The 27,211-nt window shown below is 40.9% G+C and overlaps 1 protein-coding gene across 1 annotated transcript in view; it reads right to left on the reverse strand.

Moving 5' to 3' along the window:
* The window catches only part of LOC134209713 (nucleolar protein 4-like), a 141,448-nt gene that overhangs the window by 53,796 nt on the left and 60,441 nt on the right, over positions 1-27,211 (reverse strand). Inside the window, exon 6 of the mRNA XM_062685725.1 lies at positions 1,298-1,318. Coding sequence (XP_062541709.1) covers positions 1,298-1,318 — 21 coding nt within the window. The remainder of the gene's footprint in view (positions 1-1,297; positions 1,319-27,211) is intronic.

Raw genomic sequence — 27,211 nt, forward strand, 5'->3', positions numbered from 1 at the left:
ATGACGTCGATATTTCATCCGCTACCCTTACACTTGATTTCGATCCGTCCAAAGTTATACGAATCAGCCGTATCAGTTTCGCCGGAAAACCATTTTCAAGCATAATTTGCCATAATTCATTCCGTTTCACTGAATCGTACGCCGCCTTGAAATCAATAAACAGATGATGTGTCTGCAAGTTGTACTCCCGGAATTTATCAAGGATTTGTCTCACGGTAAACATTTGATCCGTCGTTGATCGGCCCTCACGAAAACCTGCTTGGTATTCGCCGACGAAGGACTCTTCAAGCGGTCTCAACCTGTTGAACAGAATACGGGACATAATTTTGTACGCCGAATTAAGGAGGGTTATTCCTCGGTAATTGACGCACTCCAGTATGTGCCTTTTCTTAAATAGAGGGCAAATGAGGCCAGCTAGCAGGCATTTCCTCGTCTTCCCATATTTTCGACATAATATGGTGCAGAACTTCATAAAGCTGCTCACTGCCACTGACTGCATAATGTGTTTAAATAAGTGTTGATACTTTTTAATCCGGAAAATTCCGAATTAGCGAGATCCGGACTAACGAGTCGTCGGACTAGCGTGGTCCGGATAAGCGGGGGGATACTGTATTAAATGTCTGTGATCAACGGGCTTGGTGATCATTTGGCTATCCCTTCTGCCTCATACGCAGGTCTTCGGGTCAAACCCAGGCCCATTCCATTCCTCCTACTTTGCATCTTTTCATATATTTCTCATGTTTCAGCAATCGCTAAAAAACATTTCATTTAAAACCTACAAGAAAATTTGATAACTTCTCTTGCGGCACAACTAAAAATTATGCGACGGACTCTATTTTTGCTATGGGAAGTTTTCGAAGGAATTATCGTTTGAACTTTCATTGGCCGAATTTACCTACATGAGTTTATTTTGCTGTGGTGGTTCTAAATTGGTAGCCTGATAGAACATCAATGCATAATAAATTTTAGTGGTAAATAATGGCTGTAGTGTGGCTCTCCAGAAAATTTGAATAAGCAATTCCAAAATATTCAATTTTAATTTCCCACATTCATATTTCCTCATTGAAAGTAAGTAAATGGCTCGTATCATAGTAAAGTATTACACACGTCTGAGCCTACTGAATAAACAAACTTGGGAAACAAAAACGAGTCATGTTTGGAATTTTATTCAAAACGGATTTGTCAAGCACTTTATTCAAATTTATGAAAAACGTATGCGGGTTTTAATTGTAGATATGGATAATAGAATGTGAAGCTGCGTTTCATGTAAGAACGAAGTTCTTGCCAAGTAGTTTACCTGTGAAGCCACGAAGTTTACCTGTGAAGTAAAGAAAAAATAACATTATATTGAATGACTAACAACATATCATAATGAGAGAGAATAATGAGAAATTCTGTAGATGAGATGAAAATAAAACTTATCTGTATCATGTTATCGCAGCAGTCAAGTAAATAAAATGTGATTTTAATGTACGTAGAGTAAGATAGCAGAGAAAGAGTGTAGATGAAAAGTAAGAAATATGTTGTTTTTATTTTAAAAAAAAATAGTAATAAATACCAGATTATTCATTCGACTTTTTTTCTGATTTAAAAAGTATAAGCAGCTTGTCCGAGATGGCTAGGATCCAAATTTAGGGAAGAACGACATTGACACTCGATAAGGGCTGGACTTAGCCGGGAGGGGTCCTGGGGCCAGCAATTTGTGGGGCCCTTAATAGACTCTAATATGTTAATGGTTATTGAAACGACTTGGTTTAGTGTTGGTCTGGAGCCATGATCCCCAAAGAAAGCGCCCCCTTCTATATTTGTTTTACCTGTCCGCCAGTTCCTGTCTGGTACAAACGAAAGGTTCCCATAAGGTCCATAAACCCGGGAAGGAGATTCGAGAAACAGTTTCATCGGTGGGCCGCTCTGAATCTTCTGGAGGAATGGCTGCTGGTGAAGATGTACCTAAATCTGGCAAGGGTAAGCATAACGGAGAACTGCTTCATGCTCCACGGAAACTACTACAAGCAAACGAAAGGAGCACCGATGGGGAATCCGCATTCACCATTTTTGTGCGAAATATTCATGGACAACAACCTATAGAAATAAGGAGTGCTACCCGGGAAATGCTGGAGGTCCGTCGACGACATAAATTACTATTCTTGGATCTACTGGTTATCAGGGAAGTAAATACAACATTAAGATTCAAAATCTACAGGAATCCTTCGAATACCATGATGATAATTTGAATTTCTGAACCTTATTTACTTATATTAGGGATAGTACAAATTTTATTTTAAACCGAGTAGAGGGGAATACTGAATAGGTATAAGTACGTTAGCCAGACAATACATTAAGGCACTGCCCATGCCATAAATAATACTGGATTATGCCTAAAGTACATTATGACTATTGTCACATACCCAAGTATAGTCAACTATAGACGTGCTAAGACATCAACCTAATTGTCACTAAAACTGTTTATTTTATACTATCATTTAACAACAATATCAAACAGTTTGCTTTCCGTAAGTGTCAGACAACTCCTGTCAACAGTACAAATCCAGAAAAAAAATCCTCATCATGACACAGCATCTAAGGGATGCAGCTCCAACGTTGTTGGCTAGAGGACAATCCAATCCAATGAGGGTTGCAACGACGGTGATGGAAACGACGACGATAGCGCACCAACGAAACGACGACAGTGCCTTTTCTCGGGAAGGTGGATTTCGTCGTCGGCACTCATAGTTTCATTTGATTACACTTTTTTTCCTCTTCCTCGGCAACAGCTCAGCTCGGGCAGCCGAAAAAAGGAACGCTAAAAAATTTAAAAGCATCCCCGTCCACCGTTGCATCTTTGCGACCGCTTTCGAAAGGATACAGAATACGGTGCCAACAAAAAAAAATCGGCTCATGGTTCCGTTCGACGTCGTATACCCTTCTCATCCCAGGAAAGATCGTTCGCATCGCCCTCGCGCAATTCCTCATCTGTCCGAGTAGAGGGAAACTATAAAACAACTACAATTTTAGTTTTACACCAAAAGATTCATCGAATCTATGCGATCCACTAAATTTACAAGCTAGGCATCATGATAGTACTCAATATATAATATCTTTCAATTATGTCTCTCTTTTCATGATCAGACACTGACCCTCTTGTTGTGTCAGATTGATGATGAAAGAAATATGTACATTTGATTTTCGCTGAGTTTTCAGCACTCGTTTCTTTTCCGGAGGTGATTTCTTCTGACATATCTACTGATAGACTTTTAATGGCAAAGTTAAAAGACTTCGCTATTCCATTTTGTTTCACTATAATCACTTTGTATCAAAAGATACGTATTTCGTTTTCTACTTGAAAACTTCTTCAGTATTTTGTTATCAATAACAAAACACTGAAAAAGTTTTCAAGTGGAAAATAAAATGCGTATCTGTTGATACAAAGTGATTATAGTGGAAGTAAATGGATAGGGAAGTCTTTTAACTTCGTAACAATTCCCCTAAGTTACTCAATAATAATTTATCAGACTTTTAATATCTGTTTAATTTCCCAACTTAAACTCAAATTAAACTTGAAAGTAACAATTCGAAAAATTATCAAACAACCCTGCTCGCAAGATTACTTTTGATGGATATCAAATAATTTTTGAAAGATGTCTTAGTGGTATTGTCGGGTAGCACCAGCCATAATCATTACCAGAGATCTGTTAAATTTTCGAACTGTCGCTTTAAAGTTTAATTAGTTTTAAGTCGGAGAGTGAGACAGAGCTTTAGAGCAAAATCAGTAGTGTTTCAGTTTCCTCGGCAGTGTTCTATTCATGTTTGAGAAATTTGTAATGAAACGAAATAAAGTCAGAGTTATTGTGTGGTATTAAATCAAGGCAGTGGGCTACACTGCTTTCAATAGGGAATTTTTAACCCGGTATTTCCTTAGACATGTCAGGTAATCAAACCCCGCCACATTCAGCATGCTCTTGCGTTGTAGACAGCAATGAATTCAATAAGGTTACAAATACGGAAATTTAGGGTGATATTAAGTTGTCCATTTTTGCATTCGTATATTATGTGGCAAGCACAATATTAATAAAATTTCTAACTGAAAAATGTACCAAAATGGACAGCTATTTACCGCTATGCTAAAGAAGGCAAGAAGGAATACTTCTGTCGAATATTATTTAAATATTAGTCTTTTTTTTTCTTTATAAGAGAGGCTTGCAGCACTGGGCTGGCTCACCTCTTTAGTTTAAAATTGATTTATGCGTACGAACTTCTCCCGTGCGATACAAATCAATCAATGTTTCATTCAAGTTTTGATACGTTAACGCTATTCTTCTCTATTCGGGACGTCCTGGGCTTCCACTGACTGACTGTTACGTCGACTGGCTTGGGCTAAAAATGGTTTTCATTTACCCTTCCCCCGGGGTGCTTTATCGCAATGGTAGCAGCAGCAGCAGCATAGGGATATGCCCGGTTTCTTTTTCGGTCCTCAGACCCCACGACTTTCTGCCCATTGCCGTCGCCGTTGTCGGTGGGTGTACGGCGCCTTATACTGCGGGAACACAAGGCCGCCCTTTCGGTGTCCCGCACAGAGCAGAAAACAGCGGGGGGAACTTCTGCCGAAACATCCGCCGAAAACCCGAGGGCGGATGGCTTGATGGAAGCCACACTTAGCAAGACAGGAGGAACATTTTCACCGAACTACGCTGTTTTAGTTGAAAGACGCAGCAGCGGTGGCGGGAGAATGGAAGGGCGGATATAGGTTCTGTAGGCTCCGGATAGGATCGTTCAGTGAAAGGAAGTGTGATCTTAAGAGAAATGATGAAGGCACAGTGGGTGTACTTTTATTCCAGAATTTTTGAATGAAAATGCGCCTTTGGATATTATAACTGTATTGATTATTCCATCCTTTGAATTTGAGTGCAATTTCGAGCGATTGGGCCTTTTACATTACCTACGATTGATTTTGAACGCTTTTTGGACCGTAATAAGCAAAATATTGGCAAAATTAGTAAAACAAGACCGTTTTGCGTAAAAAACGTAATGTTGAAAAAGAAGAAATATCACGAGAAAACAAAAACCATTTGATGTTGACAACATTCGATTTTAGCAACATAAATATTCCGAACGTGTTGCCAAAATCGAATGGGTCTGTATAATTGACTGACAGCAGTCGATGGCATTGCCGAAGATGTAAAGAAATTACGTATTTTTCGCAAATTTATCGAAAAGCATGAGCTTTTACAACAGCTGGTGACCATTAAAAAGCATTAGTTTAATTACAAAAACTCATTTGTACGGAAAACTTGTCCATTTACAGCTCGAAATTGACCTTCAAGTGCCGGTTGGGATGGTATTAAAAAATTTAGATATTTTCAAATTAGACCATTCTGGTTTTCAGATGGCACCCCTTACATTGTACCATTGAATATGCAAAAACGATCCATTGAAAATTGAAATATGAACTGCCCATGCGAAATTTCCAAACGAATCTTACTTTTAGTTTTTCATGGTTCACTCAACTTGATTCGTGATTTCCGCACGAGAAAATATCATATAAATACGTCGGAAACTATGAACATATCTGCTGAAGGAATGAAGAAAATTCATCCAGTCGTTATGCGGATACGATCGCTGCACTCCTCGTCTTCTTGTACCCATCGGATCGTCGTCGAGAACCAGTTTCACAGGTCTTCTGTCTGACATTATCTCAATCGATTGTATCATATGAGGCTTTGAAGTCGATGAATAGATGGGCATTGGGCATGTCGTATTCAGTAATACCTGGTACTGCCACACGACCGCTCTTGCAATTGGTGCTAGTCGAGGGCAATACCTTGTACCTTGGGGGAATAGCTTTTAGGCGGCGTTCAGCATTGTTATGGCGCTGTAGTTGCTACAAACTTGCTTATCACCCGTTTTGTAGATGTCATACACAAAACCTTCCATCCACATCTGCGGCAGAACCTCCTTCTTCCAAACCCGAGTAGCACACTTGCCACTTATCAGTCGCTGATTGAAGTTACTGCAACCAAATCGATCTGAACTGTGCTACTAGGGAATCGTGATAATTACACTTTGCAGCACTTCAGCTAGTGCCTCACCACCATATTTAAATACCCCTCCTGGAAGTCAAACCCAGGAGCTTCGCTTTTTTTAGTCGGTCAATCTCCTCCTGAATTTCCTGAAGATTCTGAGCTGGATAACAAATATCCTGCGTCTGTCTCATCGCCGTTCAGACCCTCTTCGTAATGTTGTTGCCACCTCTGGATCACTTCACGCTCGTTCGTAAGATGGTTCCCATTTCCAACCTTACACATGTTAGGCTGAGGCATGTGGTCCTTACAGGAACGATACAGCTTCTCATAAAACTTTCGTGTGTTATTAGCGCGGTACAGATGCCTCGTCTCTTTACGGTTTCGATCTTCCTCATTTCATTTATTTAGTTAACATCTAAACAAATAACACTGAATCAACAATTTGACGCCACAATGCACGGTTCGAGGCCGCATCTCTCCATCCTCGGATACGCCCCACGCTCGCCAAGTCGTTTTGCACCTGGTCTGCCCATCTCGCTCGCTGCGCTCCACGCCGTCTCGTACCTGCCGGATCGGAAGCGAACACCATCTTTGCAGGGTTGCTGTCCGGCATTCTTGCAACATGTCCTGCCCATCGTACCCTTCCGGCTTTAGCTACCTTCTGGATACTGGGTTCGGTGTAGAGTTGGGCGAGCTCATGGTTCATTCTTCGCCGCCACACACCGTCTTCTTGCATACCGCCAAAGATGGTCCTAAGCACTCGTCTCTCGAATACTCCGAGTGCTTGCAAGTCCTCCTCGAGCATTGTCCATGTTTCATGTCCGTAGAGGACAACCGGTCTTATTAACGTCTTGTACATGACACATTTGGTGCGGTGGCTAATCTTTTTCGACCGCAGTTTCTTCTGGAGCCCGTAGTAGGAGCCCGACTTCCACAGATGATGCGACTTCGTATTTCACGACTAACGCAAGGATCCGAGGTAGACGAATTCCTCGAGCACCTCGAAGGTATCCCCGTCTATCGTAACACTGCTTCCCAGGCGGGCCCTGTCGCGCTCGGTTCCGCCCACAAGCATGTACTTTGTCTTTGACGCATTCACCACCAGTCCAACTTTTGTTGCTTCACGTTTCAGGCGGGTGTACACTTCTGCCACCTTTGCATATGTTCGGCCGACAATGTCCATGTCATCCGCGAAGCAAATAAATTGACTGGATCTGTTGAAAATCGTACCCCGGCTGTTACACCCGGCTCTCCGCATGACACCTTCTAGCGCAATGTTGTACAACAGGCACGAAAGTCCATCACCTTGTCTTAGTCCCCGGCGCGATTCGAACGAACTGGAGTGTTCGCCCGAAATCTTCACACAGTTTTGCACACCATCCACCGTTGCTTTGATCAGTCTGGTAAGCTTCCCAGGGAAGCTGTTCTCGTCCATAATTTTCCATAGCTCTACGCGGTCTATACTGTCGTATGCCGCCTTGAAATCAACGAACAGATGGTGCGTTGGGACCTGGTATTCACGGCATTTTTGAAGGATTTGCCGTACAGTAAAGATCTGGTCCGTTGTCGAGCGGCCGTCAACGAAGCCGGCTTGATAACTTCCCACGAACTCGTTCACTAATGGTGACAGACAACGGAGGATGATCTGGGATATCACTTTGTAGGCGGCATTAAGGATGGTGATCGCTCGAAAGTTCTCTCACTCCAGTTTGTCGCCTTTCTTGTAGATGGGGCATATAACACCTTCCTTCCACTCCTCAGGTAGCTGTTCGGTTTCCCAGATTCTGACTATCAGTTTGTGCAGGCAAGTGGCCAGCTTTTCCGGGCCCATCTTGATGAGCTCAGCTCCGATACCATCCTTACCAGCTGCTTTATTGGCCTTTAGCTGTTGAATGGCATCCTTAACTTCCCTCAAGGTGGGGCTGGTTGGCTTCCGTCGTCCGCTGAACTGACGTAGTCATCTCCTCCGCTGCCTTGACTTTCACTGCCTGTACTCTCAGCGCCATTCAGATGTTCCTCGTAGTGCAGCTTCCACCTTTCGATCACCACACGTTCGTCGGTCAAGATGCTCCCATCCTTATCCCGGCACATTTCGGCTCGCGGCACGAAGCCTTTGCGGGATGCGTTGAGCTTCTGATAGAACTTGCGTGTATCTTGAGAACGGCACAGCTGTTCCATCTCCTCGTACTCCGCTTCTTCCAGGCGGCGTTTCTTCTCCTGAAAAACGAACAGTGGGTAATGTCTGTGACATAACCGCTAAGTGGACGTAGGACTTGACTTGACCATGCCTTTAAGATACATAATATGTCCAAATTTCTTACATCAACTATTTTGGATAAATAATCGGCGTTGCATACCATTCCTTGGCAAAATCTTTTCATCAAACCGACACAGAAATCATCCGTACGATAGCTACTGAAGGAGAACATTATTTTTAACTCTTAGAGCCTTGAAAAAGGCTGTTTGCTTCGGCTAAGTGCAAAAAGTAAGAAAACGATCTTTTCAAATAACCGCGAATTTCTAGTGATGGTATAAAAAAGACTGAATGCTCTGCGAGCGAATGCACTTTTCTTTTATACCATATTTTGAATCTTCTCTGCTTCCCGATTGGTGGGCCAATCAGCTAGTGTCTTGTATCCCGCTTCTTTGTCAGCCAAAGCGTCATCATCATCAACGCGTTCGAGAAGGGCTTCTTCTTTTTTACGCTTTTTGCTCGCTGCTGGCGTCTATTTCCTAACGGGACTTTTCGCTAGATACAGGCCAATAAGCCGGGCAAGCGAGCTTAGAATTGCAGTTCAGGTGGGAAGTACGTGTTCTTTTCTGAGACAACATTGTTAGTAGTAGAAGGAAGGAAACACCCGGACATGGGATTTCGGGTGATAAGATTTAGAATTGGTAACATGGGACGATCATTCAGTCACGTTCGCTTTGTGTGCGGTCAGTATCAAACAATGTTTATCTACATATTTTTTATCAATGCCAAAAAATCCAAAATTTGATGAAAAATCGATTGATAGTTTATTTATGTTTGAGCTGTTATTGGTGTTTTTTTTATCCAAATAAGATTATGTGAGAGATTTGGACATCTTATGAATCTTTAAAGGCATGGTCAAGTCGAAGTCCTTCGTCCACTTTGCGGTTAAATCAGAATTATCCACTGTTAGTTTTGACGCTATTTATGGAAATCACGCATAAAATTTTATCTCTAGAATATTGGATTTGGCACCCAAGTACAATTTCTATCCCGAAGGGTATTAAAAGCATTGATATTGATCTCTATTATTGGCTCTCTGAAGAACCGTTTGTTTTTTGGACATACATGCTGCATCATGTGGCTTATCTTCAGCCTGTCTCGGCTCAGCACCGATGCCGGCCGGTCTCGGCTCGACTCTGCTGCTGCTGCCGGTATCCGCACAGCATTGCTGCTTTGTCGGGTCTGTAGGGTAGACTGCTGCTGTACTGGCTAGGTTTCGGCTGATGAAGGTGGCTTCGATGGTGTCGAGCCGAAAAAGCGGTCGGTGCAGACTTCATTCCCTGCTAAAATGTGTGAGTGCTGTTCAATCGATGAACTTTATTTATTTATTTATTTATTTATTTATTTATTTTATTTCGTCAACCAACGTAGACTAGTACATATACATATACATGTTTGTTTTTGTAATGCTATAGTATAATTAAATAATAGGTTTTTTTTAGAAAAGTGATGTATAATTTTGATTTTGAATTTATATTGCTGAATTTGTAATGTTTGTTCTTTGGAAATACTGTCTAATGTTATGCCGAGACATTGTTAAGTCAATAGTTTCGCAGTGTTGATTGTAAACGGCCATCATTCGGTTGAGAGGCCCAAATTTGGCGTAATTTGTTCGGCAGTGGTTGGTTAAAAATAATGTTCTATGTCGAAGTAGCCGAGAAGGTATGTAAAAGTTAAATTTCGATAAAATTTCAGTTGAATCAACACGTTGAGAAACTATATCGTTAACAAATGAAACCGTTGCACATTCTCGACGCTCTTTCAAAGTTTGTATATTTATAAGCATGCAACGTGCTTCATAAGATGGAAGAGGAAATGACGTCCAACCTAATTTACGAAGAGCGTATAATAGAAATTGTTTTGTACTGACTCTATTCTTTCTTCATGTGTGGTTGTATAAGGCGACCATACAATGCTACAATATTCCAGTATAGATCGTACATATGAAATATATAGTGTTTTGATTGTGTAGGGATCCTGAAAGTTGAAGCAAAAACGCTTGATAAAGCCTAGCATATTATTAGCTTTGTGGATGATTGTGTTATAGTGATCAACAAGAGTTAGTTTCGAATCTAAAATCACTCCTAAATCCCTAACTATTTCGTGTCTTTCTACAGTATTGTTCTCTAATACAATTTGTGTATTTGGTGTTATTCTTTTTCTGCTGAATGATATTATGTTGCATTTCTTAACATTCAGTTGCAATAGGCTTTTTCTGCACCATGTATAGAACATGTGTATTTCATTCTGGAATATGATTATGTCGTCTTCATTTTTTATTTCCATAAATAGCTTTATGTCATCGGCATAAATTAAAATCTTTATATTTTTGAGAATGGAGGTAATGTCATTTACATATAATATAAATAAAAGAGGGCCAAGATGAGAGCCTTGTGGAACTCCTGAAGTGACTTGAATGGGATTGGATTTCTTTCCGTTAAATTTTATTATTTGTTGCCGGTCTGTGAGATAAGATTCAAGCCATCTAAGGAGTCCTGGCTCAATTCCAATTTTTTGCAATTTGAAGAGTAACATTGGAATGTCAATACGATCAAACGCCTTGCTAAAGTCAGTGTATAGAGCTTCCACGTAGTTACCATTATCCATTGCATTAAGAGAATAGTCAATGAATTCTATTAAATTTGTAGCGGTAGAGCGACCTTTGAAAAATCCATGCTGCTTATTCGTAATTCTGTTTTTAAGTTGTGAAAATAATTTTTCATTGATAATGGATTCAAAAAGTTTGGGAATGCAAGAGATAATGGCTATTCCACGGTAATTACGAATGTCAGATTTTTTGCCTGATTTGAAGATAGGCACAAGATAGGAGCTTTTCCATACCCTGGGAAAATTTCCGGATTCCAATGACAATCTGAAGAGCCAAAACAAAGGTGCAGTCAGCTCTTTAGCCAGACTCTTCATAAATATCGGTGGAATACCATCAGGACCAGGGCCTTTAGATGCATCTAAGTTTTTAAAGCGTTTAGAATATCGTTCACCATGATCTGATTAACACCGATATCCCTAGCGAATTGTGGGAAAGGCGCAAAAAATCTAGGTCGCGATCTTGTTCCGAAAAGGTGGTGTATATTTCTTGGAAGAAATCTCCAAAAAGATTACAGATATCTTCCGAGCAATTACCGACGCGTTCGTCTAAATACATGGTTGACGGAAAATTGTCTGATTTTAATTTTGATTTTACGTAATTGAAGAAGTTCTTTGGACATGACTTTATTTCGTTTTCTGTTTTCGTGTTGTGTTCTTCAAATGCTACATCAATTATTAATTTTAATTGATCGCAGATGTTCAAATATTTTTCCAAATTTTCATTTGTCTTGTCTAGCTTGTAAGTTTTATGTAATTTTTGTTTGCGATTCTTTAAATTTTTTATTTGCCTATTGTACCAAATTGGATATTTTGAATTTCCGCTCCGTCGTTTTCTTCTTTTTGGGACCTCGTCAATAATAATATCAAAAATAATGTTATAAAAGACATCAACGGAAGATTCAATATTACCTTCATTCTCTAAAATTTGCTTCCAGTTAAATCTACTTAGCTTATGTCTTATGTTGTCATAGTTTGCTTTGTTGTATTCAAGGACTTCTTCAAAGTCACAGTCGCTGGGTTTTTATATTCATGAACGAACACAGAGTATTCGATTGCCGTGTGGAATGTTTCGTTTTTCCATAAGGGATTCAATGATTTAGTCACACAGAAATCTTCTTGAATAGTGGTTAGTAGGAGATCCAGGTAACAGTTCTGTTGATTTTTAATGTGATTGATTTGGTTAAGTCCTAGGCTAGCAGTTCTGTCAAATATAAACAGAAGTGTTTCATTTTCCCCAGCGACTGGAAGTAGAATTTGTTCGTTCTCTGAATCCGGAATAAAGTCAACGGTGCGTTGGTTAAAGTCTCCGTAAATATGTACTTTGACTTCAGGTGGAAGTCCCGATAAAATGTCTTCTGCAGTTTTTAGAAAACTTTCATAAGATGTTGTTTGCGCATGTTCCGGTGGGAAATACTCAGAGGAGAAAACATGGGTTTCTCCTGCAATGTTAGATTTCACCCAAACATGCTCAAAGTTCTTATATTTTTTTGTAGTTATTATTTCTGAATCAAAATTGCTGGAGATTGCGATTAGAACTCCACCGCCAGTTTTTTTTTTTTTTGATTCTAAGAAATCGCGATCGTCCCTGAATACGTTAAAGCTGCTTCCAAAAAGTTCTTCACTATTCACGCTTTCATCCCAGCTGGTTTCAGTTGCCAAAATAACCGAGAAGGACGAGCTTAAGATGTTATTATGAATTTCCTTCATTTTAGCTGGGCTTTTCATGCGATTGAAATTTTGACAGTAGATCAAAACTTCAGTGGCATTCTGTTTTGATGAAGAACTTGTTGGAAGCACGTTGGTTGTTAAAATATTTACCCCGTTGGTCGATAAGATAGTGCTATTTTCTTCAGCCGAAGAAGGCGTCCTTACTTGCGAAAATTTCCGGGGGAAGGAGAGTGGTACCTCGTTGTGCTCTCCCGTAGTTGCTGCAGGCGATGTGTCCGCTCGCTGGACAGGTATTGTCGGTATGACTGTAGATCAGCTGCAGCTTCTGCTGGCCCAATTCCGTATTCCTGATGTACTTGGATGAATATTTGATGTAGATGTTCTGGTGCAGTCGGCAGTCCTTCAGATGCAAGGAGCATCCTGATGCTCGTTGGAGTCATTCCCTCGACGCATACATTAGCAGACTGGTCCTTCATGTATGCCAAAAACAACCGGACAACCTTCATAATCCTCGGGTCACGTAGTCTGGCTTTAAGGAAACGGCCGTCTCCTTCGGTGGATTGCTGAGTCAGACGGACGATGGGTGGTCTCATCGGATCTAACTCAAATTGGCTGTCAGGATTCGGTAGTTGTGTTTCCTGTTGTTGTTGTTGTTGTTGCTGATATATTTGGTGTTGTTGATGATTTTGTTCTTGTTGTTGTCGTAGATGCTGTTGTTGTTGTTGCTGGTGCTGTTGCTGAAGGCTTTGCAGATTTCCGATATTTGGTTCACTCTGTTGGTTGAGGATTGGTGGAGGTGTGGGTTTTGTTTTTTGGCCGGGTTTATCGTTTCACCTTTTTTGAAATTGATGAACGATTTTGCAGCAGGAGCAGAGAGAGCTGCAATTGGGTGGTCTGTAGATGCTGGGGGTCCGGAAAATTGATGCTTTGCCATTACGAGCAGCTGTTTGTCTGTAGATTTGTTGTTATTGTTGTTGTTTTTGCTGGTGTAGGAAGTTGTAACGTTGTTTTTGCTTCTTATTGGTGGAGCTTTTTGTTTATGATGTCTTTTACTGTTAGTCGCCTTTTCAGTCAATGGATTATTGGTGAGGGTGTTTCTGGAGATTTCATGCTGCCGGTATTCTTCCAGTTTTTTCCAGTCTGGGCTCCAGCTGCATTTTTTCCTGGCAGAAAGCATTTCCAACCAGCTTTATTGAGGTGTCTAACACAACTTCCCTTTACTTGCGCCTTTTGCGCGTCGCTCAGCGAAAAGCTCTGCAATGGCATCACGCGAAATTTTCTGCCGGGCAGGCGATGGGTTTGGTTGGGGCTGTTTTAATTTGATGTTGAGTGGAGATTGTGGATTGTGAGCCCCAGCAACTAAATTATTTTCAGTGGAGTTTTGTCTTGGGATTCCTCTGCTAGTTCATCCGCCAAAGTCTTGTTTGCGAGCGTTGAGATTTTGTCAGTACTGCAGTCAATATTGGAAATAGCAGCAGAAACTGACCTGACCTCCTCTAAAAGTTGCTCACTCAAAGAAATTAAGTGAGGGAAGTCTCCAGTTGTGCTTCGTTTTGCTACTACTGATGTAATTTCAGTTATTGCCGCAGTCACAGCTGACTTGGTTAAAGTTACCAAGTCGCTCTTGACTGCATTCATGAGGTCCGGCAGCAAGTCTGTTGAGTGTTCTGCTTCCGTTGTTGTTGTTGTTGCTGTTGTTGTTGCAGCTGCTGCCGAATTGGCGGTCTTTTCCACAGTCGTACAGGTGAATGCTGAAGGTGTGTCAAGTAGGGCTGATAATTTATTTTTTATTTCCGTAGCACTATTTTTGCTGCTGTTGGCGACGTTTGAAATGTTTTGGTTAATAGTACCAAACATTTTTTCTACGCGTTCAAGCGTTTCGTCATGAGTGGCAGCTAAGCTTTCGTAGTTAGAAAGCAGTTTAAGGTTTGCAGACAAAGTGCGCTCAATGTCTTCTTTGATATTAAAGAAGGATTCTGCTAAATGTTGCAGGTTTTGTTCAAAGGTGAACTTTTCCTGACAGTCTTGACATAGTGGGAGCATGAAAGTCCGCAATACTTCCTCGTGATTGCGCTGTACTCCTACGCATGCTGCGTGAAATGTACGTCTGCAACTGCCGTGACATCGCCAAAGAAAACGATTATCGTTTTGTGCACAGTTCACCATTCCACACTTCATTGTCACACGCGGGTACTTACTTACGAGAGAAAAAAAAACGAACGCGGGGGTCGCGCGCGGTCAGTTAATAATATTTATAAAAAAAAGTCAAAATAATAAAATTATATACACGAGCGCTAAAAAAGCGCGTCCGAACTCAAAGGTGGTTCAGAATGCAATGATGCGGTGGCTTCGCTTGTCCCGGTCAGAATGAAAGGAAAAAATCGCGTTGCGCTATTTTATGGCTTCTCGGCAGACCCAGCGGCTGCTCATTCGTTGGTGTCTGCACCAATCAGAACGTGGTAATGGAATAATGCAAGAATTATGCGGTACCCATATTTATAGGTTCTCTTGATCTCAATGTTTTTTATTGAAAACAGTTTCATGCCTATTGAAACAAGTTTTTCGGGTCTTATCAAGCATGGACAAGGAAGGCATACTTGAAATCTGTCGATTGAGGGGCTTACCGCAGAAATTCGTCCACTGAGACGAACGCTATTAACGTTTAAAATCTTTCAACACAGCGTAACGCGGTCGATTTGAATATTTTGAAATGACACCCGGTATAGTAAAGAGAGACGTAAGTCCTACGTCAAAAGGCGGGTCTGCTGTCTCCGCTTCCGTCTATAACGTTCCACGTTCTGCCGGGTACCTTGCTGCAGCGCGACCGCCCGCGCTGCGTCCTTCTCCTCCAGAATCTGTCTGCACTCTTCGTCGAACCAATCGTTCCGTCGACTTCGACCCATATACCCGACGTTATTCTCCGCTGCGTTGTTAATGGCTGATTTGACTGTATTCCAGCAGTCCTCAAGAGGGGCCCCATCAAGCTCACCCTCTTCCGGCAACGCTGCCTCGAGATACTGCGCGTATGCAGTGGCGACATCAGGTTGCTTCAGTCGCTCTAGGTCGTACCGCGACGGTCGTCGGTACCGAACATTGTTGATGACGGATAGTTTTGGGCGCAGTTTAACCATCACCAGATAGTGGTCAGAGTCGATGTTAGCGCCACGATATGTCCTGACGTCGATAATGTCGGAGAAGTGCCGTCCATCAATCAGAACGTGGTCGTTTTGTGATTCTGTCTGCAGTGGTGATCTCCAGGTGTACCGATACGGGAGGCTGTGTTGGAAGTAGGTGCTGCGAATGGCCATATTCTTGGAGGCGGCGAAATCAATTAGTCGTAGGCCGTTTTCGTTCGTCAGCCGGTGAGCGCTGAACTTTCCAATAGTCGGTCTAAACTCCTCCTCTTGGCCAACTTGAGCGTTCAAATCTCCTATGATGATTTTGACGTCGTGGCTTGGGCAGCTGTCGTACTCACGTTCCAGCTGCACGTAGAATGCGTCCTTATCATCATCAGTGCTTCCGGAGTGTGGGCTATGGACGTTGATTATGCTGACGTTGAAAAACCGGCCTTTGATCCTCGACCTGCACATTCTTTCATTGATCGGCCACCACCCGATCACGCGCCTTTGCATATCCCCCATCACTATGAAAGCTGTTCCCAGCTCGTGTGTGTTGCCGCAGCTCTGGTAGATGTGGTATGATTACCTCTAAACGTTCGCACCATTGATCCCTTCCAACAAACCTCCTGCAGCGCTACGATGCCGAATCCACGGTCCTTGAGCACATTTGATCTTCCTGCTGGCGCTTTTTTCTCAGGATGTTTCGCGCCCATTTGTATCGTGCCTCGTTCGCCCTCGTGCTCCTTGCGCCCTTATTTTTCACTAACTGCTCACATTCGCCGCCAAACCCGTCGTTTCTTCAAGAGAAGCTACGCCTAGCTGCTTTTCCGTTGGAAGTGCCGCTTACAACTCCTGCAAGTAGTTTTGGGACTAGTCATGTAGCGGCGACGTTTGATTTCAACGCGTGTTGGACACATCGACGAGAGTTTTAAGCGCAGGCATACTGCTACACAGTTCGAGGCCACATCTCTCCCCCCTCGGTTCTTGCCAAAAACGAGCTGGACGAGCTCGTGGTTCACCCTTCGCCGCCACACTTCGTCTTCTTGCACACTGCCAAAGATGGTACTCAGCACCCGTCTCTCAAACACTTAAAGTGCCTGCAGGCGCTCCTCGAGCATGGTCTAAGTTTCATGTTCATAGAAGACAACCAGTCTGTTTTTTCATGTGTTTATTCATAAGGCTCATTTGTTCAATTAAAAACTCTACGCAGCTGATAATCAGATAAATTAAAATTTTAACAATTCAATTTTACTAATAATAATTTGTTCTACGGGCATACTTCATTTTCGGGCGTGAACCTGAAGCAGATTCTGAACTAGACCGAAAATCCACAAATTGAGCTCGCCACTGATTGGCACGTGGGCTTGTCATTGCCTCCTGAATCGATCTGGCAACCTCCTCTAGTTTCTTTATGTTTTCTCTACGTTGGTCAGGTTCTACTTCATCACCACTTGGCGATTTCAATTATATCTTTCGTTGTATCCAACGATTCCCGCACTTCTGACACAGCATGTGCTCCTGGACGACCCCAGGATACGCACCAGCTTGTCGTTTTTCTTGAGGATTAAAGATCGCTGGAAAAGTTCTCACACTCCAGGTTGTCGTCTTTCATGAGGATGTGGTATATGACCCATTCCTTCCACTCCTCCGGTAGTTGTATTGTTTGCCAGATTCTGACTATCGGTTTGTGTAGACAAGTGGCCAGCTTTCTTGGCTCAGTTCATATACCATCCTTACCAGCTGCTTGATTGGTTTTGAGCTGTTGGATGGCATACGTAACTTCCCTCAAGGTGGGAGCTGTCTGTCTGCCATCGTCCGCTGACGTCAGTCATCTCCTCCCAGGGATTGAACTTATCATTTTATTATCATTCAGTATTCAGCCAATAACTCATTCCAGAGGCGGAATTCCGAAAAGTGTTGTATGGCGGACTTCTAGCGCTGATTCCCCTTTACAACTTTGTCTAAGGGTACATTGCTCTATGTCTAATATTCACCGCGGGAAACGCTAGTATCATTTTATATACTAAATGATAATAACACTTATTATCATTTAGTATATTGAGTGTTCCTAGCGTTTCACGCTGTTAATATCCCAAGTAACAATTGAGGTTGTATCAGAGTTTTATAGCGTTCTTCAAACCCTAATCTCAAAACCTCTCATGCAGTCCTCGCAGTTTCCACAACCTCCTGTAGATTTCTATATAACCACCCAGCAAACCAGCAGTCGTATAAGGATGTCAAATTGAAATTATATAAATATCCAGATGGAGTTAGAATCATATAGAATTCAATATAAAGTTAATTAAAATTGTATAAGATACAAATTTGTGATTTTATTATGATCTTCATGACGAAATTATATATGAGTTTATTGGAAGTCAAGATGAAGTTATTTAACTTCTTTCATAAATTAAGTTATAAATGAGGTTATTCCGAATCATTTTAAATCATATAATTAACTTCAAACATATCAAGTAGAATGGTGTATTCTACGATCGATATGTTTTCCGTTGAAAAGAAATTGTCATGTCATTTTTTTGTTCTCAATGTATCTGTTCATGTGGCTTTGAGGATTGTTGCAAGACTGGCATCTCGAAGATCTTTGAATCGAATCTGGACATGTCCGTTATTTCGAAATTTGTAAATGCAGAATAATAGAAGAGTACTTTAAAAAACATTATAAATTCATAATGGATCAGTGGTTTTTTTGCCACAGTCGTTTAATTTACCTTATATTGCTGAAAAAAGCATATTGCAAAAAGATTTTTTAGGTATAGGTACTTTTAAGTTGTTAATGTTACAATGTTGAGTTATAAATTGATGCATACGAAGTCATAAAAGACGATAAATATAGTTATAAACGAAGTTGTATAAAGGATCATTTTACTTCACCTGAAATCATATAAACAAGAAAATTTATTACGCATGTACGTATATGGCCTCCAAATTTGTACGTATAGGTGGAATCTATGCATTTTATATGATCTTTTTTACCGAATAAGTATCCACTTAACTGGATTGCAAATGAGTTATATGAACAGAATTGTTGGCTGGGCATGTTACAGCCAGTTGGCCCAGTTTTATTGCAATCATTAAAACCTGATATGCATTCCAGTTCAGAACCAACAGTTTTATAATATACTTCAAGTCTCACATAAAACATGCAACACAAAACCTCCTCCAGACTTGGTGGTTTTGAGAACCACTACATGACAATGATATAACCACTTCATGACTATGATATAACAAATGAGCCACAGACAGTTGTCAACTCTCAGGATGATTATTTGTTTATGGTTTGTACTCGAATAGGAAAATGTTTTTCTTCTTGCAATACATGGATTACATGTCAGCAACAAAAATATAAGAATTATTATCAGCCATGTTAAATAAAAGTTCATATCTGGCTTTTAGTGGTCTATGCATGTTTGAAGGCATGCCAGGGATTTTTCATGGTGAAACCATGATAAATAATCAGTATTTTTACAATGCGCTTCGTTAATTTGTTATTATTTCGAATTTTTCACGTTTAATTAATTGCCTTATTTAATTACTTTCGGAATAATTTCAATAAAAATTCACTTTGTTGGATCAAATAATCGAAGCATTATTCTTAAAACTTATAAAAATGACTAATTTTACCGCTTATAAGGTGAAACATAAATGTGCATAATATTTCGATTAAGAAATTCATTATTTTTTCATATCGGCGACATTTTTTCGAATAAAACTTTGATTGCATAAAATATGCCTGTATATAACCACTACTCCTGAACTGGCCATATCTTGGCATTTCAAACAACTAGAGGTTTTAACTTGGCCTTTCTCAAGACCATGTTACGACTAGCAAGTTTTATCTTGGTCAAACTAAAAGCTTGGTAGTTTTATTTTTAATGACAACATGACAACGTAGATAGATATAAAAACATAAACAAACTTTGTTTGCCCTCGGCATCACATCCAAGTAATTCTAAAAATAAGTATTACAATTGAATAGCATATTATAGTGACAATTGTTAAATGGTACATTTTGAACCATGAAAGTGTTTTAATCGTGTTAAAGTGGTAAAGCATGTATGGATGAAATACATATTTTCATTTCTCTCATCGGCAAATGCTGTTTTAAAAAGTTTTTTCGACGACTTAAATATATAAGGGAACTGCTCCTGGATTTCATCTCATGGCTCCGATGTTCATCCCATCAAAAGCAGAGCAATGGAAAGGTATTTGATTTGTGATTTGTGCACGCATGTTGACAAAAAGAAGCGACGAAATTGGTGGCGCATTTCTTTGCCTTCCGATGAGATGAACATGTTCTGTGAGATGGAGATCGGAACAGTTCCTTTACATAATTAATGACGTAGAAAATACTGCATTTGGGGTTTCGAAATGAAAAGACTTCCGTGGGTCAAACAATTTGGTTTCTGGTGAAATTTGGTTTCTATCCATTGTAGTAATTTCAAGCTTCGTGCTCCTATGCAGGTCTTCTTCAGGATTAAAGGTTATATATGGGTTTTATACAGGACTTTACGAAGCTTGACAGTTTTTATAAGTCTTGATCAAAACCAACATAAAACTTAACTGCTGGCTTTATGTCAGTTCCATTTTTTAGCTCTGAGGAGGAACACAGGAGCATTATAAAACCTAAAGAGCCGTAGGTTTCAAAACGTAGTTCTCAAGTACTCTTGCGGATCTGATTAAATGACAACTGTATAAAACCAAAATAAAACTTTAAGCATTTCTACATGCCGTAATAAAACCCCTATAAAACTAGCATAAATCTTCGAAGAATTGCGATTGTTACTTGGGATTAGACATAGAGCAATGTACCCTTCGACAAAGTTGTAGAGGGGAATCAGCGCTAGAAGTCCGCCATACAACACTTTCCGGAATTCCGCCTCTGGAATGAGTTATTGGCTGAATACTAAATGATAATGAAATGATAAGTTCAATCCCTGTCTCCTCCGCTGCCTTGACTACCACTGCCTGTACTCTCAACGCCATTTAAGTGCTCTTTCCATCTTTCGTGGAGCTTCTTCCACCTTTCGATTACCTCACAATCGTTCGTCAAGATGCTCCTTTTCTCTGCACATTTCAGCTCGCGGCATGAAGCCTTTGCGGGATGCCTTGAGATTCTGGTAGAACTTGCGTTTTTTTAGAACGGCACCGGCGGCACTTCTTCGCCTGAAATAGGCGGGACTGCTGCATTCGTTGCCATTCTGCCAGGTCTCTTGTTGCAGCGCACCGCACTCCGTCATGCTTCTCCAGAATCTGCTGCACTCTTCGTCGAACCAATCGTTCCGTCGACTTCGTCCCACAAATCCAAGGTTGCTCTACGCTGCGTCGTTAATGGCTGCTTTAACTGTATTCCAGCAGTCCTCAAGAGGGCCCCCATCGAGTTCACTCTCTTCCGGTAACGCTACCTCAAGATGCTGCACGTATGCAGTGGCGACATCGTGTTGCTTCAGTCACTCCAGGTCGGAACCACCATCTGTAGAGTCGATGTCCACGCCACGACATGTCCCGACGTCGATAATGTCGGAGAACGTCCATCAATCAGAGCGATCAGAACTGCAGTAAGTGCGGACGTTCGTGATGTCGGAGAAGAATTTACCGTCGATTAGAACGAGGTCGTGTCGGAAGTGTTCGTTGATGATGCTGTACACTGAGCAAAAAATCCATATCAAATTTAGGTGTGAGCGATATAGGTTTTTGCAATTGCTTCATTCTAATGCATTTTATATGTGCACCTTATAGAAAATGTATAAGTGACGAAACATATAACTTATTTATGACCATCGATAAGCTTTATTATGTCTTGCTAATAATATTAAATGGATTCCTAAAATTATATTCATAGAGTCGATGTTGTTGAACCTCGTGTTGACCAAGATGCAACCGGAACCGATGAAGTTATTCTCTTTTTTTCGAATTCAGGCTACTATGTTGCACTGCACGTTTCAGTGATGCCTTCAAAGAAGTTTAACGATCATGACTAAAGATTCGCATTCGATTATTAATTACTAGGGGGGGGGGGCGGTTTTCGTTGGGTAAAAGCTCTTGAGTATTCCTTTTAAATATGTAGGTTTTCTTTTAACCTGCGCTTAATGGGGAAGCGTCATAATCAGTATAATGAAAAAAAAAATTACCCATACTAATTTGCATGCAAACTTGAAATGGCTTGTGGTAAATCTGTTTTAATCGGAGGATACACAGAACATGATACAGAATCAAAGTAGCGTTGTGGAGCAAAATCGATTTTTTGAACCACCCTAATGCACATCCTTGCGCTAATTGGCTATCACCCGTTCATGCGTTAACGCATCTTGCCCAGTACTGTGAATCCGGTGTAACACCAAACACCAGGACTGGTGAGCTTTTAGCAGTACGCGGTTGCGAATAGGTACTTGCAGTTATTTATAGAAGTTTAAACTGAACCCATTGTTGAACTCCACCACATGCTAGCTCCACAATAATTGTTTTCGTACGATAATTTTACAGCAACATTTTTGGTGGCAAATATTCATACCATTACTCCTTGCTAATTTTAGAGATTAGAACTAACAAATTAGTGCCAGTGGCTAGTACTCTTTCGAGGCTTGTTTTCTTCATATTACGCACACACTAGTACAGGTTTGATGGTATGTCAATATATGGCGTATTTCAACAAATAAATGAACTCCCAATAAAAATACCGAAGGGCACCAATGCCAATGCCTTAAGGGGTACCACTCAACACAAAAGTTGAGATCCACTGTTTCAAATTATTTCTATCAAAAATTGTCTGAAACCCTGACACATGACTTAAAATATCAGCACTGACCGTTATTTAGCAGACCAATTTAATAGTATCATGCAAAATAAAAAAATAACGAAGCAATCGTGATGCACACCCACAGTGCCATTTGCACCCCCCACAAATGGGCTTCCAGATGCTAGTCCCTGAACTGAATGTAGCCTTACTATAGGCGGCAAACATTTTTTGAAGCTCGTTGCCTAGCCAACTCGAACTTCACCGAACGCAGCTTTAGGGAACCTGTCCACAATGGAGGTAGGTACAGCAGAAAGCGTTTTTTTTTTCGTCCTAATTTTTCGGGAATTGTTTCCCCATCTCACGACTGCTACATTCTACAACCAGTAGCGCAGTGTACGATGGTGATGCGGTTAAACCACCACCGTCTCCTACCATTGTTTCGGTCGTAGTTTCACTGGGCAGTACTACAAGACATCTGCATACAGCTCAGCGCAAGCACTACCTACGTTGCAAGTGATTTTTTCATCGTCCAATTTCGAAATCACGAGGGAGCCAACAGTGCAGGAATGCCGGCTTTTAACCGTAGAAACACAGACTCCTCACTGAATCCCAATTTTCCGACACTGATCACCACCAGCGGAGTGGTGTAGCTGTGCTAGTAGATATAATTATTAATAAAATAATTTAGCGAAAATGTATACGGCCAGAATGGAAGGAAACTGCTTTTTTCTGTCTACCGCCCTTGAAGGGCCGTGATAACGAGTAGGTGGAGTGGTGAAGTATGCTTGGATTTGCCCCGCTAGGATGAGACGTAGAAAAAACAGTGGTGGAAACCTTTTTCCAAACGGGACAGATGGGTGGTAGAAGGGACTCCGAAAAGGATGACGAGTTGCAACGATGCGGTTTAAACGCTGTTGTCTCCTAAAAATGTGGAAATATGTCTGTGTATAATAAAATATAAATTAAACCGTGTAGCTACACGAGTTTTGCGGCTCAAGGCTAGTCGAATGAAGACCCGGAAATCAGCGAATGAATTGGGCACTACGGGTGGCCCTTCAATGGCACGGCCGTAGTAAGTAGTGGAATAAATGGGCTCACTCGTAAAAAAGGATATTCAAAACATCAAAGCACTACAATGGAACAGCAAGGGTAACAGATGTGAAGATTTCGATCTCGAAGTAACACAAAAGCTGAAGGTGGACACGGTACCGGTTCCAGATGGAATACTAAATCTCATAATCAATAGAGCAATCAAAGAAGCCTTTAACAAATGTACATTGCGTACTCCGGGAGCTTTCCTGATAGATAGAAGCGACAAAAACTAGCACTCCACGAGAAGGAGGTGATAGATGAATCATGGTAGATCATCGATCAAAACGATATGTGAAGGTACTCCGCAACTGTCAATGGCGTGCGACACAGAACTGCGCCAGTCAGTGCCCGCAATATACGTACAGTGCAATGACCAAGAAGGAAATTTTCCAACAGCAGTCAGGCGGTAAGTCATTGACTGTAGCGCAAGTAAGTTAAATTCACTTGAATAGAATTTGAAAAATATATAAATGAAGGTGAAATGCTATTACCAATTTGTGTCAAGATCTCAGACAAAAAAAATAGTGAAATAGATTTTTTTGTTTGCTCTTTGTGCAGCAATTGGTATTGGTCAAACTACCCATTCCTATCTACCCTCCTGAGAAGCATCGCACTTCACACACAAGCAGTAGACATAAAAAAAAACTCGCTAGAATTTCACTTTTTTGTGGCTCACTGAGGTTTCTTCCCAAGCGGGTGGAAGGGCGACGCAATGGAAGGATTCTGTGCATCCTTTTATTTTAATTTAAATAATTGTCTAAAAGGGTTCTCCAACGGGCTCCAGCTACCTTTATATTTCACGGTCTATTCCTTTTAACGGAATAAAAGTTGTTCGGTTTCAGATGGGAGTTAGGAACGAAGGTGGCTGGCAAGCATGAATAGGACTGGACCATAATTTTTAATTGAAATGATGCAATGCAAGAACGTCTCGTAAAAAGATCGAAACCCTTGTTCTAAACCGCTCCATGACTGACTCCCAGACCCACTGGGGAGCACTTCTCCTAACGGTAAGACAAAATTCAAACATAACTTCCCGAAGATTGTTTAACAACCTTATGTGCCTATGATTTATTATTAAGAAAATGTTTCTTCAAGAAAACCAATCTCCTCCGCCTGGGCTCTCACAGTTTCTCTCGATTATGTGCCTACATATAGGTACATATTTCTTGAGGGGGAAGTTGTTTAATAAGACTTTATATCTCAGTCTCCTGCCTATGGAGGAGCATCTCATATGCCACCCGAGAGGAACATTACCACCCTCAGCATCAATGCGCCCAACCAAGCAACCACCCCCTGGAAACTCCCTGCCACCCATTCACTAAACACGACCAAACCCGGTCTCGACAAGCTCGGTGCTTGCACACTCACTAAATATCAACCCTTCTGCGTGCGGCCAGCACTGTAGGCACTATAAACAAAACGTGTGGTAAATGAAATTTTATGTTAACCCATTCCAGCGAATCCGTTGCATTCTGGGGTGCATTTGCCAACGTCATCGCCCCATAACAGAATACAGTGCGGTCCCATCCTCCGGAAGGGTGGACGTATAAGCATGGGTGCTGTCTGTATTACGAACTCCCTTCATCAGAACTACCCCCAACACACGTGGTCGCAGAACAGCATCTCCCTCAATAATCGTAAATTCTTCTTCCGTGTGTCTCGCTCGGGTAATGCACGCGAAGCGAATGCAATCGTGCGGGAAAGCATCCCCCTGATTCCCAAAGAGGAGGATAAAGCGTTTGCAGTTTTTTATTCCCAAATGCGCAACATTTGCTAACTTCTCTCCCCACACTCTATTTGGATTCGGTTGATCAGTGCCACTGTCTGGTGCACTCGAAGTCGTCCTAGCCGTGGTTGGACGTTTGCGAAAGGGCACAAAAATGCAATTTAGCGCTGCATTCCAATTCAAATCAGAATAAAACCTCTCTTTGCATTAAATGATACTGAGTGTGGGGAACTCCAGTTAACTTTGCTACCAAAGGTGGATGAAAAAAACTCGGATGGGAATGATTCTCGGCTTTACAAGACGAGCCAGCCTAGGGCTGAAAGTATAGCTAATAAAGACAAAAAAAATCTCGGCTTTCCTAGTGCATCCATTTTGCTTGCTACAAATTAATAACTGTGGAAATGCTAAGTTTGAAAATAGACTAAGTTTCAGCAGGAAAATAGCACCTTGATTGACGATGAAAAAAATAACACTATCCAACAAAATTGAGCCTTTTTTCGCTCCCTTCAACCATAGATTTTTTCTACGCTGAATTCAGATACATATTCAGATTTTCTGTAACACGAGATAAACGGAAATTTGGGTTTTCTTCTCTGCAAAGCTGAGTTTCGGCTCCTCACTTAGAGAATAAAACTTGAATGATTGTAAAACTTGTGGATTGAATGATTTTATTTGACACGTTCATTTGTTGTGAAAAACGGAATTTGATTAACAAAAGTACGTATTTTCATAGAAATTCGATTTCTCGCCTCTGCAAAACTGAATTTGGTCTTCTCACTTTGAAAATGAAGTTTGCTTTTCATAGAATGGGCCTTTTAAAAGGCATATGGGTTGTTGGATTTTATTTGAAACTTAAATTTGTAGTGAAAAACAGAATTAAATTCACAAAAGTGCGTATTTTCATATATATTTGGTTTCTCTGCTCTGCAAAGCTGAATGTCAGCATCCGACTGTATGAACAAAGTTTGAATATCACAAAACTTTTGCAAAATAAAATATAATAACCCACATTCCTTCTGCAAGGCCATTTTTATGAAATATAATCTTTAATCCCAAAGTGAAAAGCCGAAATTCAGCATTGACGAACAGAGAAACCAAGTTTCTATGAAAATACGTACTTTTGTGAAATTAATTCCGTTTTTCATAATCAATGAACGTGATAAACAAAATCCAACAATCCACATGCATTCTGGAAGGCCTATTCTATGAAATTCAAATGTTATTCTTGAATTGAAAAGTCGACATAGAGCTTTCTAGAGTAAATAAACCAAATTTCTATCAACCGTCTAAGACGAGTTTAGTACTCTCCATTTAATTCCAACTAATTATTTTGGTATCTTTGCAGATACGTATTTCGACCACAACTGTGTGGTCGCCTTCAGTGTCTCGTACTTGACTCGACTCGAGTCAAGATCCATGGCTTAGTTACGAATTAAAGCATTACACGACAATGTCAACAGAAAGCGCTAGTGTAAAATGTCAATCACAAATGGTACACGATGGCATCTCTGGATATGACATTCGCAAACAATTGAATTCAAGACAACCCATTGCCTCAGTTTGCCTGTGCGTATACATTTTAATTATTGAAAAATTGTATCAATTTTTCTAACATTTCCATAATGTGAAAAATAAAACTTTGAGATCCCAAAGAGTAGTGGCGAGTAGTAAGGAAACCCAATACGATCGTTCTGCTAGTAATAAATATTAATAAAAAAAAAATATTGAATTACAAATTAATAATAATTTAAAATTATAAATTATCATAAAGGGTCGAACGATTAGACATGTCTGTTCAACCGTTCCGGATATATACGGAATCCCAGTGGGGTCTGTCAGGTGGCCATTTGGGACACATACTGTCTATTTTAACACTTTGGATTAATAGGAAACATCTAGGGACACCAGGAGCCGATTCCGGAGATCCTGTGGAAGATTTGATCATCGTCCGAGTACCAGCGAGGAACTCTA

This window comes from Armigeres subalbatus, chromosome 2, assembly GCF_024139115.2.
Source record: "Armigeres subalbatus isolate Guangzhou_Male chromosome 2, GZ_Asu_2, whole genome shotgun sequence".
In the NCBI taxonomy this organism is placed as follows: domain Eukaryota; kingdom Metazoa; phylum Arthropoda; class Insecta; order Diptera; family Culicidae; genus Armigeres; species Armigeres subalbatus.